The sequence below is a fragment of the Polyodon spathula genome, chromosome 2 (genome assembly GCF_017654505.1).
Source record: "Polyodon spathula isolate WHYD16114869_AA chromosome 2, ASM1765450v1, whole genome shotgun sequence".
NCBI lineage: Eukaryota > Metazoa > Chordata > Actinopteri > Acipenseriformes > Polyodontidae > Polyodon > Polyodon spathula.
In genome coordinates, this window is record NC_054535.1 from 105,663,918 (window position 1) to 105,676,166 (window position 12,249).

The following is a 12,249-nucleotide window of genomic DNA, read 5'->3' on the forward strand; positions in this document are numbered from 1 at the left end:
CATTAAATAATTCTACCTGATTTTTTTTTTTAAAAGCATTCACCCGAATTTGGAAAAAAATTTCGCCCGAAAATCATACGCCCTAGATAAAACCTAAAGGCTCTTCAGATTTGACCCTGGTAGGAAAACACATTGGGACATGTTTGCAAAGCTTTTACTCCAGCATCTAATTATCTTGTGTTTTATTTTTTGAGAGGACAAAGTTCCATGTTACAAAATGAGAAACAAGCAGCTAGAGTGCTGAAGAGGCATTGAATCGTTCTGCTTGGTTGTTTTACAGTTTTTTTTTTTTTTTTTTTTTTTTAAATCATCAGTCTTTTCTCCTTTAAAAAAAATGGAGGAAGTGCTTTGAAACGTTCCCTTTGTTCCTAGTGGGACCTGATTCAGATACATACATAACATTGTACCAGAGGGGTGTAATTGATGTGCTTAGAAGCTGAATTTGAATTGCTTGCTTTCCCAAAACTGCCAAGTCATTTCCTGCAGGGCGGTAGTTACAGAAAGTTGCGGTCATATCTTTTTGATAGCCTTTGTCACTTTCCCTGGGACTTGCTGTGCTTAAATGCAGGTCGGATTTTCAGTTGTGTGATGTCATACTTTAATAACAAGGTCTAATACCACATAGGCCTTGGGGGTTATATGGTGGATGAGACTGCTGGATTCTTGCTTTATTTTATCACATACTGCAGATGATGTAATGTTAACACTTCATGGGTCACTTGCGTGGACTGCCATACCAAAGCATCAAACGCAGACAGAGTTTGCAGGGTCTCTCAGAATGTGATGAAATCACCAGGGCATGTCAAATAGTACACCATACTTTAATCCTCAGGCTCACAGTTTCACTGAACCTGAGAATATATTCTACAAAGGCAGGTTGAAAAGGCTAATATCTTGTCAATGGGGCACATATCTGCACACTGTAAAATGACATCGGGGAGGATGAGTCTGCGTAAACTGTAAGGCATCTTGCAGTGCAATGGACAGAGGCTGTGCATTCTGACATTGTGTAAAACAATCCCTGTACACCACTCTTGAGCAAACCAATTCCTTTGGGTTAGTGTTTTTCTTTCCTTTAGTTTCACTAGGAAAAGTGAATAATGTCTCCTCAATTCAGTTCCCTAGTTCGGGGGGGGGGGGGGGGGGGGGGGGGGGGGGGATGGAAAAGCATCTTCGTATTTATTTAAAAGTGGCAGAGGTGACCAGTTTAATCTTGTACATCCAATTCCCTTGTATTGGGTCACACTGGGTGAGATTGTAAAAGAGTGTAAGTGTATTGAAAACGTGGAATTACTGGCAATTGTGCACCATTTTGTTTTCTGTAACTAACCATTTAAACTTGCGTACAGCCTTAATGAGGCTCTTGTTTCCAGATGACGTAAAAACAAATGTTTTCCCTTCCTATTCCCCCCTGCTGGGCAGAGAATATTTCAGATGTCGTCTGCAGGAAGTTCTTCAGTCCGATTCGATCGGATCCGAGGCCCTCGATATGATGAAGTTTCAGTGGACCCTCCTGTTCCAGTGGACTCAAGGTCTTTGGATGAGCTGAGGGGCAGCGATTTGGCCCAGAGCGCTGACCCCCTTCCTCCACCTGCGCTACCCATTCACCCTCCCGTTGGCCCTGAATTTTACCACAGTGAGAACGACGAGCCGGTCGAAGCCATAGAACTGAAACCTGTGAGGCGGTTCATCCCGGACTCTGTGAAGAACTTCTTCCGGGGCAGCCGCAGCGAGCCGCAGCTCGACATGTCTGCCGCAGACTCGGACAGCCCCGCCAGCCGTGGGAAAGAGTGCTCCCCTCCAGCCTCCCCCTCCCTTGACACCCGCAAGATGAAGACCTCGGCCGCCAGCTCCTACCGGGATCCCTATGGGGGCTCAGGGAGCAGCTACAACTCCCGCCTGCCCATGCTTCCGCATGACCCCTACGATTCCCTGGACAGGAGGACACACCGCACAGCTATGACCTACAGCGAGAGGGTGGAGGAATACCACATGAAATACTCGTACATGAAGTCCTGGCCCGGCCTGCTGCGAATCCTGGCTGTCTTTGAGTTGCTGCTCGGCGCGGCTGTCTTTGCCTGCGTCTGCGCCTACATTCACAAGGACAACGAGTGGTTCAACATGTTTGGGTACCGGCAGCCTTACGATTACGGGGGGAGCAGCGCGTATGGGGGGTACTACTACAGTGGGCCCAAAACTCCCTTCGTCTTGGTGGTGGCCGGGCTGGCCTGGCTGGTGACAATGATCCTTCTGGTTCTTGGCATGACCATGTACTACCGCACCATTCTCCTGGACTCTCACTGGTGGCCCCTGACGGAGTTCGGCCTGAACATTGCCCTCTTCATTTTGTACCTGGCCGCCGCGATCGTCTATGTGAACGACACGAATCGAGGAGGGCTCTGCTCCTACCCGCTGTTTAACAACGGCATTAATGGAGCCTTCTGCCGAGTGGAAGGGGGGCAGACGGCAGGGATGATCTTTCTGTTTGTCACCGTGTTGATGTACCTCATCAGTGCTATCGTCTGCCTGAAGCTGTGGAGGCATGAGACTGCAAGGAGGTACAAGCAGCATAGGGAACATGAGGTAAGCGAAACACGCAGGGCATTAAACAACACCTCAGTGACCTGTTTGGCGGTGCTGTGTGCTACCATGAAATAGATAAAGTGAGTTGGGAGGCACCTTCTGGTACCCGGGGAGACCTATATCGAAATGTTTATATAAGGTTTGTGAATCAGACCTAAAAGGTTACGCAGAGCATTCAGCAATATAGCATTTATAGAGGTAGGAAACATTGAGACTTTTAGTGCGTTTAGGTCTAACAGTTCAGATCTGTATTGGTTCTGAGTCGATCCGATTAGAAGATTCTTATCATTTGAGCCACCCGTTCAACAACAAGCCTGTCGTTTGTTACTTGTGTGTTTCTTCTTCAAGGTGGTTGTTCTGCTCTCATTAAGATTTCATTTTGCCATCAGAAATGGAGTGAAATATTGAAAACTTGCCTATCGGACGTTTCTAAAGAAACTGGTGTTATTGTATAGGTTACATTTCCATGTCAGTCTGACAACTCTTCTTATATGTAAACAAGATCTCATGGTACTATCAGTGATACGATTAAAAAAATAAAGCCTTTCATAAACCGAAACTTGCCCTTCTGGGGGCTAATCCAGTCCGTTGTTTAAAAGTAAAGCGCTTTTGGACCTGATAGTGTTTATACATGTATTCACATCCAGGGTTACCAGATTTCTGGAGCTGGACCTGAGACGGCTGTGTTTACACTACAAAAAAAAAGATCGAAGCCGTCTCGGAGAGTAGTTAACATTGAGTAGTATAAACGGGGTATAAGTAATAAAGAACTGAATGTGAAGGCATTCAGATAAACCTGCAATAAAGACCATCTGTCTTCAGAACAGTCAGTGCTCTCCACTAATGTACACCTGCTGTAGAAAGCAACCTGCTGAAGAAGAGCCCTGACTTGTCACCAGTGACGGGACCTGTTATTGATCCTGTCTGTATATTTCTGTTTTATATTTTTAGATGAAAACATCAGAACCAGCTGGACCTAAACTGACGGTAACTGTTTTGCTTTGTTCAAATTTGTACCTCCTTGATTGAAATGTATGGATCTATATACCTGTGTACTATATATAATTAAGTGTTTGAATTAACCCAGGGAGTACACGTTTCTAAACTGGTTTGAATAAGTAGAAGTGTTAAATACATTGGGAAATGGTGCTGAAAGCTACAGTAAGACACCAATACCAGACAGTTCAGTTGTATAATATGTTCTAGGTTTCTCTAAAAACAGTCCAATGAGTTGTTGTTATATTTTATAATAAATATATAATAACTTCACTAGCAAATTTCACTTGTTAAGTGTTTGGTTAAGCACAACAATATGCTGAAATCGTAAGATGAGTATTAATGTCTGCCATCAACTATGGCAAAGCATGCTTCAAGTTTAAAAAGCCGCCGTCTCTGCTGTGCTAGTTCTGTAGTGACTTTCTGAAGGACAGGTTGTTCAAGTTCGTATTGCAGATCATTTATTTTACCCGTGGTCTGTAGGACACGCCCCCAGAGTCGTGATTATTTAAGTGCTGACTGTGTTCAGGACAGATTCAAGTATATTTTATATTTTATGTTTTTGCGTTCCAGGCACTGCTCTTTACTAATTATTAGCATTTTCTGGTTGAAAACTGCATCGCTGTAGATGAACACCATTCATTGTCACACTTCACTTTCAGCCCTAGATATTTACTCATTGCTTTGGTGTACAGAAGAAGATATCATTATAATTCAAAGGCCCAGGGCAGAGGTTTCAGGCAATATTTGCTTGAAAACAAAAAAGCAGCAAAACACAACATGTTCCCTGGCAGCAGGACTTCCTTGTTGATCTCGAGTTCCTGATAGTGAAGAGTGGTGGGAATTTTCCAGACTAACCTCCTCTTCTTTGTCTTGTGGTTGGCCTTTACTCTGCTGTCAGCAATGTCAGAGCACAAAAACAATACTGATAAGTTTTTACAATATTCTTTCAAAATGTAAACGAATCTTTGAATATTCTTTCATTTTGAATTGTCTTGAAAATGCAAATATAATTTGTAGTGTATTACAGTAAAACAATGCTCTGAAGTACTCCATCATATCACCCATTAAAGGAATGAGAGGAACACTCTTCTGCACAGTAGAATGGTGGTGTTTATTTGTATATGAATCGGCCTCCGGGGGGGGGGGAATGACAATGTAGTCATTCCTAGTGTATAAAATATTAAGGGGTCTGTAACAGGGAGAGATCTGTGCTGACACTGCTGGCGTGTTCACGGGCTGCAGGAAGAGGGCGGCAGTCGCCCAACAACCGCCTGTGAGTCATGGTAGTGACACGGGGAGGTGGGAAAGTGGGTGTGTGGACTTTCCCCCTCTCTGAATGGCTGAGAGGCGGGTCTTGGGTGATTGTTGGTCCTATAAAATAACGCTCTGTTGTTTCCTCAGGTCTGCCCACTTAGACACGCTAAGAGTGCGGAAGCTTTGATTCGGGACCGGGAATCAGCCGGGAGAAAAATAAAGATTCACAGCGAGACAGACAGAGAGAGAGAGCGGGGAATCCTTGGGCAGACCCCGGCGTATTGTAAAAGAGCAGGCTAGATAGCCGATAGAATAGGACGGTGATCCGGGTCGTGCGGGTAGCGGCGACCGGGATAACGCTGCCGAGTGCAGCACCTTTTATTTGTAGTTTTATTACTGTTTTATTTTCCCTTGTTCTTTTCACCTTCTGTTTTCATTATTATTTCTTTGAGCACCTGCGAGTGCACTTGCTGTTAACGTACCAGCTGTGGTATTTACGTGGTGCTGTCTATCATTGTTGATAGGCAGCCCACGGTCAACAGTGCCCTCTGCCGGAAAAAAAGCAAGAACTGTTTGAAAATAAAACTGGGCACCAGTGTGGTGTTTTCAAGTACACCTGTCTGTCTCCTAGTCAGTGAATTACCCACACCCCTTCCACAGGGTCTTTTTAATTTTTTAACAACCTCCGTCAACTAAGTCCTCCTTAAATGTATAACCCGTGATTTTTGAACTTCAGTTCACATTTTTATTGAATGTAGTAATATGAATTAGGGGGTTCAATAAGAAAGCAGCAGGGTTCATATCGTGATGAAGAGTGGAAGTGTTAGCGCTGTCTCTTGTAGAGACCCATTCATCTGGACAGTTGATCCTTTAGAATGAGTGCTAGTGCTTTATCAGCTTTACAAGGCTCTGCCCCAGACCAAATATGAATAGCCTGATACACTTCTTCCTGAACTGATTGTTACTTGCCATTACAAGATAGCAGCCGTGTATTATTGTAAAGCAAACAAGATTGCATTGTTCGCGAGTGTTTGCTGCCATTTCGGCCAATAACTCAACAAAAAAGCAAATCAGATCTCTCAGTAGCCTGAACCTTGTTTGATATACTGTCTCACTGTTTATATTTTACTGTGAGAAAAGAGTCACAGTTCTGGCAAGCACGATGGGTTTTAGAGTCTACAGGTCATATTCACAAAGCATTGCTTATAAAAAGACAAACAAACTGCAAAGTTTACAGAACTAGCAAAGAACAGCTCAGGTGCACGTAGGAGCTCCACAGTGACTATCTGGACTTATTTATGTGAAGCATTTTAATATGAGTGTTTGTGACAAATATGGTTTAATCATAGCATGGTGTCAAAGGCTGGAACCATTAAAAAAGTATCGCAGGCGTTTCTAGTTTCACTGCAGCAAAACATTCTTCAGGTTGTAACAAGTTTGTTAAAATGTTTACTTTGGCCAGGATCATGCATTACCACAGAGGAACCAGAGGGGGTGTACAGTAGAGGAGGTTATCAGATGTACATCTGGTGATCCTGTCCTGTCATAATAATCGTGTATTTGCAAAGCTTGGCATGGGTATTCATTCGTTCTTGATGGGATCAGAGTCTTGGTCATGGTGACCTACCTATGAGTGCGGTCAGGCTTGAGAGTGGTGATGTTATGAATCTGTTTATCTTTAAAAAAAAAAAAAAAAAAAAAAAATTAACCTATATCTTCAGGTGTGATTATTGACTTTATCATCTGAGCTTTATCAAACTGTGCACAAACTTATGTTAAAATACATTATTCAACATACTATCCAGTTCCCAGCATAGGAGAAAAGCATTCAAAGTCACCTGTTTTTTCATATTAATATGTTTATCATTTTGTGGGGGGTATGTACGCAACCTGGTAGATGTTTATCCTTTGGATGTTTGCAGGCGGCTTTTAAGATAATTTCCCTGTCATAAATGATAAACAAAAATCCTAAACCCCACATAGTTTACTAAACGGTAAACAGTGTTATGAAATATATACGAAAAAAAAATCAAGATTAATACAGGGTGATTAGAAAGTAAGTTTACCACATCAATGCACCAAAAGGGTTAAAATGTTTATTCAGCAGGGAGCTGTGGTAGGAGACGGCAGGACAGGAGCACCTGCAGTAATTCGCAAGGAGTTCAGACCAGTGGACACGAAACCAGGGGTTTTAAGCGGGCACATTCCTGCAGGACACATTCCTAACCCTGTAGTCATGCCAGACTATGTTGTGTAAGTACTGCAGATACTAATCTTGCACTGTTGCGTATAGACGAGGCACGCTTACTGTAAAACACATGCTGTTATGCTCTCAGATGATTTTGCTGTCCGTTTAGGTTTACTTTTGAAACAGTTGCTGGTACAATCGATGATTCTGCTTTATTTATTGTGAATAATAATCATAAAAAAGTGGAATATTTAATGTCATGTTAACCACGTCAAATTATATTTTTGGTTTACAGTGGACCCTATTCTAATTCATTGTTCAGATTTTAGCTTGTAAAGCCTAGGAGTTCTGCTTTGAACAGTACCAACCATACTTGTGTCCCAACAGTAAGTACCCTAACATCAAGACTGATGACGAGCGAGACCGCTACAAAGCCGTGTTCAATGACCAGCACTCGGAATATAAAGAGCTCCATGCTGAAGTCCAGGCAGTCCTGAAGAAGTTCACTGAAATGGATTCAGTAATGAAGAAGCTGCCACGTTTCCCAGAAAACCAGATGGTTTGTGCAAGAAACAGACCCAGTTCAGTAGGGGTGGAACAATCCACTTATGTCACGATGTGATATATATATACATATCATATCGTGACATAATACATTTGATGGTCCCGATGGGCTACGATCATTTAACAATGGACTTTTGTTAAAAGATAACAAATTAAATGAGATAGGGAGAGTATGTTTTCTCACCAGCTGTAAAACACATGCACTGTTCATTCAAGAACCCTTTAGAGAAGTATGTGAGCGATGCACACCTCTATTACAATGCGACATATCATTTAAAGAATCAGGATTGATCGATACATGATTAACGCAGAGAGCAGTGTGAGGAAAGCACTGAACATCCTACACTGCTTTTTTAAAATGTATGTTACTGTAGTAAGTTATTGACTTGGAAATGGTGTACTTTTTAATTGTGCACAACATTTCCATTTAATGTGTGTGTGTGTGTGTGTGTGTGTGTGTATATATATATATATATATATATATTATATATATATATATATATATATATATATATATATAATGTAGATGGTATTTCATCCATAACTGTACAACACTCAATGGTGCTGCATTTAGAAATACTAAAAGAAACACACTTTAATTTACTAAGTTTTAGTATTTCTAAATTAAGAAGATATGAAATCTTGAAGAAACTCTATATTTCTGCCCCCCCTCCCCCTTGAAATTCCTGACCTCTTGCAGTGGGTGTTACTCAAGTTGAGGCTAGCTTGCCTCCAGGTGCTACATGCTAAAACATGCTGTTTGTTCTCCTAGGTCCTAGTTGCTTATTTCTAAATCAAATTGTATTGCTGTCTTCAAGCAACATCTAATAAACACTGTCTTCATTTTAGGAGCATGACCGCATATGTAACATTTTTGGGGAATATGAGAAGAAAAAGAATGTAAGTATGGAGGCCTGCTTTTAGCTTTTTAAAAGAGTGTATGTAATGCTGAGATCTAAACCAATGCAGGGCTATTATATTATATTGAGCACTTTTTAAAAGTCAGTGTTCATAGATTAAATGCAATGTGTGTGTGCATCAAACTTAATTCCAGACTGTTGAGGAAACCAGCAGTTCCATGATTATCAGAACTAACTTTTAAAAACATGTTTTGTTTGTTTGTTTTTTTCGATCGCGATGTGTTTTTCTTGTGTTTTGCAGGACCCTGCATTCTTGGAGAAAAAGGAACGCTGTGAATACCTGAAGAGTAAGCTCTCCCACATCAAGCAGAAGATCCAGGAGTACGACAAAGTGATGGGCTGGAACGATGGCTACAGTACATAACATGAACTTGAGGGGGGAGCCCATCATTTGATTATTTAATTATTTTGAGTGTGGTGTCACTGCAATTTTATACAGTCACTATTTTTTTTTTCTTTTTCACTTGTGTAATTTCTATTAAGTACTTTTGCTCCAAACCCATGTGGAGGACATTCAGAAAACCAAAATGTGTTTCAACTTGTCTCCAAAGCTCATTGGGGGTTCAAAAAAAGTACTGGGCTGGTTTCACAGTTCCCCATTAGCCTTCAGCTTGCACCCCTCAATGACACCCGACGTACGGTTGTGCTGGATTACGTCTAATTGGGATTTGTGAAACCAGCCAAAATAGTTTTTATAAGGGCTCTATTCAAAGAATGTGTTTATGCACAGTGTTGTCTTCAGGAAAAACCATGTAGGATTTGTGTTGATTTAAGGAAAATATGAAATGTTCTGTGTCCAGCATTTCACATAGATAGTCTAAGCCTGGTCAAATACCTTTATAGGAAGTTAATGAAAAAGCCCTTAACTGTGGAAAAATACATTTAAAAAGCTCTTCAATTAATACAGGGATCCTTTATATGCTGATAGTGTGACTTTGTCCAAAAACAATGTGAAGAATTCTGAATATGTGTGCTTTCATTGATATCCTTTTATCCATTCCTGTGAGGTAAAATGACGTTATTAGAATGTATTGAGTGTGGAGTTCTTGTAAACCTGTGATACTGAACCAAGAGAAATATATACACACACACATGTATGTGTTTACTTAGTAGAACACATGCAATTGCTTTGTAGAAATGCATGATGATTTTTCCTTTGTCTCTAAGTCGATGTTGTGTTTCTAGCCTATTATGTTTTTTTATGTGTTGAAAAACTGAAAGTGCTGTGTCTGTGTGGAAACCGTGTGTCCTGCTGTTATTAATGTGCTCTCCTGCATGAACCTGTATACAATACTACTTATTTTCACCAGTCACTGGAATAGTACACAAGGTCTTGAAGCAGACTCAAACAAACCAAAGAGACCGCTTCTTGAAAGCGGAGTTCATTTGGAAGGCTCACGTTCTTTCAAACTAACCTGAGCATATTCAGTTCAAAACTAATCAAGTGTGAATATCCTAAATGTTTACAGTTTAGTGTTAAACATGTTTAACAGTTTTAACTTGAACTTTTTTAGGAATCTTAGCAACCAATCAGAACAATAAAAATCTCCATGAGAGTGCTGTTCATGCTGCATGATACACTGCACCATTCATGTGTACTGCATTGCACAGGGAAATGATTTTTAATAGCCTACCTTAATTTAGAACGGTCATTATGTGTTTTTATATTTTGACGTTTGACTGTGACACCTAATATGTGATATAAAGTAGGGTCTCTGATAACTTCATCAAAAAAGATTGAATATTGCTATTAAGGCAAATGTTCAGTAAACTTTATGAAAAACTGTTTTGAGCTACTTTTGCTAATGTAAATGGCTGTATGCTGTGCAATTCAGAAGTTTTAATTTGTTGTCCATCACTAAAATGAGCGTGTCTGAATTTTCTTGAAACTGAATATAAAGGCCATAACAATATTTGTTGTTCACAATTTAAAACCAACATCTAAACCTTTCTTGGCAGCTGTTTCTCAAAAGCGAGCAAAATACACGTGGTCCAGTTTTTTTTTTTTTTTTGGTCTCAGAGTAACCCAATGTTAAACACTTTCTGTCCAACACAAAAGCATGTCACTGTTCAAACTGATAGTTAGAGCACTGTAATGAAGTTGTTTGTAATCGAATAACAGCTGTGTACAATGTGCAGTTATTTCTAATGAAATGTCTGCCTTTTTATTTGAAACCTGCATTTACTATTAAAACTGTTTCAAAAGGGACTCTGATATTGTACAGGATTACAGGTTGTGTATATAAATGTGTGGTTGGAATTAAATATTTAATAGTTTTTTTTTGTTTTTTTTTGGTGTCTTCCTTAGTTTATGCACTGAATGCTACAAATGAAAGATCAGTAACTTGGAGCCACATTTGACGAAGGGGGGATTTAGCAGGAGGGTTTCAATTAATCGACTTGTTCTACAGTCTGCTACCTGAGGAGACAGTGCTTCTCATACTGACACCCTACATTGTATTTTGAGAAATCAAAAGGGTTATTCTTAAAACCCTGAAGCACATTTCAAACAAAACATTCAGAAATGTGTGAGCTGGAAAAAAGAATACAGGTTTCTTTATACTCTTATAAATAATGTAACCTTGCTCAAAGGGCAGTGAAGAAAGAGCATATTGCCAACCTGTACAGATCATCGTGCACCCTGGCATTAAAGCAAACATGCAGCCCTATAGCTAACATCACACAGCAGTGACACGTGTGCTGTGCATGTACATGCCCCCTGGTGAGTGCACTGTTGGAAACTTCCTTTCGACTGCCTTAGAAGGGGCTTTTCTCACAATGTGATTAACATCTTGACTAGTCTGTTACACTTCAGTTGATACCTATTTAAATCTGATATTAAGAGCGAGTTTCCTGAAGTTTTACAGAACATTAACCTCTTTTTCCTTGTATTAAATGTACTTTTTTAAAAATGTATTTTATTTTTTAAAATACTGTAATTTTAATTATATTGGCGTTCAAACAAAGCACCTCTGGCGCTCCAGCATAGCTGCAGATACTGCTGTGCAGGGAGGCTGTATCAGTTTCGGTCCCCAGGCATACCATGTGAGCTATTAAAACTGCTCTGTCACAGGGTGTGGTTTTGTAACAAGATGTAAATAGTAATTTTGCTGGTATCTAACCACCATAGAATGTAACCCGATTGCTTCCATTGGCGTAACGCAGGCTAGGCGCATCGTTAGGATGACACAGGATGTCTCCAAACACAAAACTTGGGGCGCTGGAGACCGCGAGGTCTCTATCGAACCTATGACGACACGTCCCTCCGACATAGTCAATATGCTGGCAGGGTTGTGTATCAGTTTCGGTCGACTTAATGACTGAGAAAACTGCTCTGTCACAGGGTGTGGTTTTGTAACAAGATGTAGAAGTAACTTTTATTCCTTTAGCATTGTTTGACATACCTGCATATTCTAAAAAAAAAAAAAAAAATGTAGAAAACCTGTAAAATATTCCTAAAAGAAAATAGGGCGGTGCAGTAACACTGCTGGTGCTAATAGCGGTGAGATTGTGTACATTCTATGAAACCGTTGTAACGAGCTACCGGAAGCTCATATGACCTTCGTAAATAAATAAATAGTAAAACTAATTATAACAACATAACGGCGATGTCGAAAGAAGCAGCGGATACGCAAATAGGTAACGACCTTGACAACACATTTGAACTGTTGCTGCCCATCCACCCAGAACTCGTTAAATCAGCCGGGTTTCACCGGCTAAGGGGAACAAAATAAGCACCTG

General features: G+C 40.6%; 1 protein-coding gene across 4 annotated transcripts in view; it reads left to right on the forward strand.

Moving 5' to 3' along the window:
- Positions 1-10,784, forward strand: part of LOC121306518 (MARVEL domain-containing protein 2-like) — a 16,093-nt gene extending 5,309 nt beyond the window's left edge. For 2 of the 4 annotated variants that reach the window (XM_041238264.1, XM_041238282.1), the window contains exons 3-8: positions 1,423-2,583; positions 3,535-3,570; positions 6,941-7,089; positions 7,412-7,583; positions 8,438-8,488; positions 8,750-10,784. In XM_041238264.1, coding sequence (XP_041094198.1) covers positions 1,435-2,583; positions 3,535-3,570; positions 6,941-7,089; positions 7,412-7,583; positions 8,438-8,488; positions 8,750-8,872 — 1,680 coding nt within the window. In that variant the 5' untranslated portion in view covers positions 1,423-1,434 and the 3' untranslated portion in view covers positions 8,873-10,784. Of the gene's footprint in view, positions 1-1,417; positions 2,584-3,534; positions 3,571-6,940; positions 7,090-7,411; positions 7,584-8,437; positions 8,489-8,749 lie in introns of all 4 variants that reach the window. The other 2 variants (XM_041238290.1, XM_041238274.1) reach the window with 2 other exon arrangements.
- Positions 10,785-12,249: the final 1,465 nt, after the last annotated feature.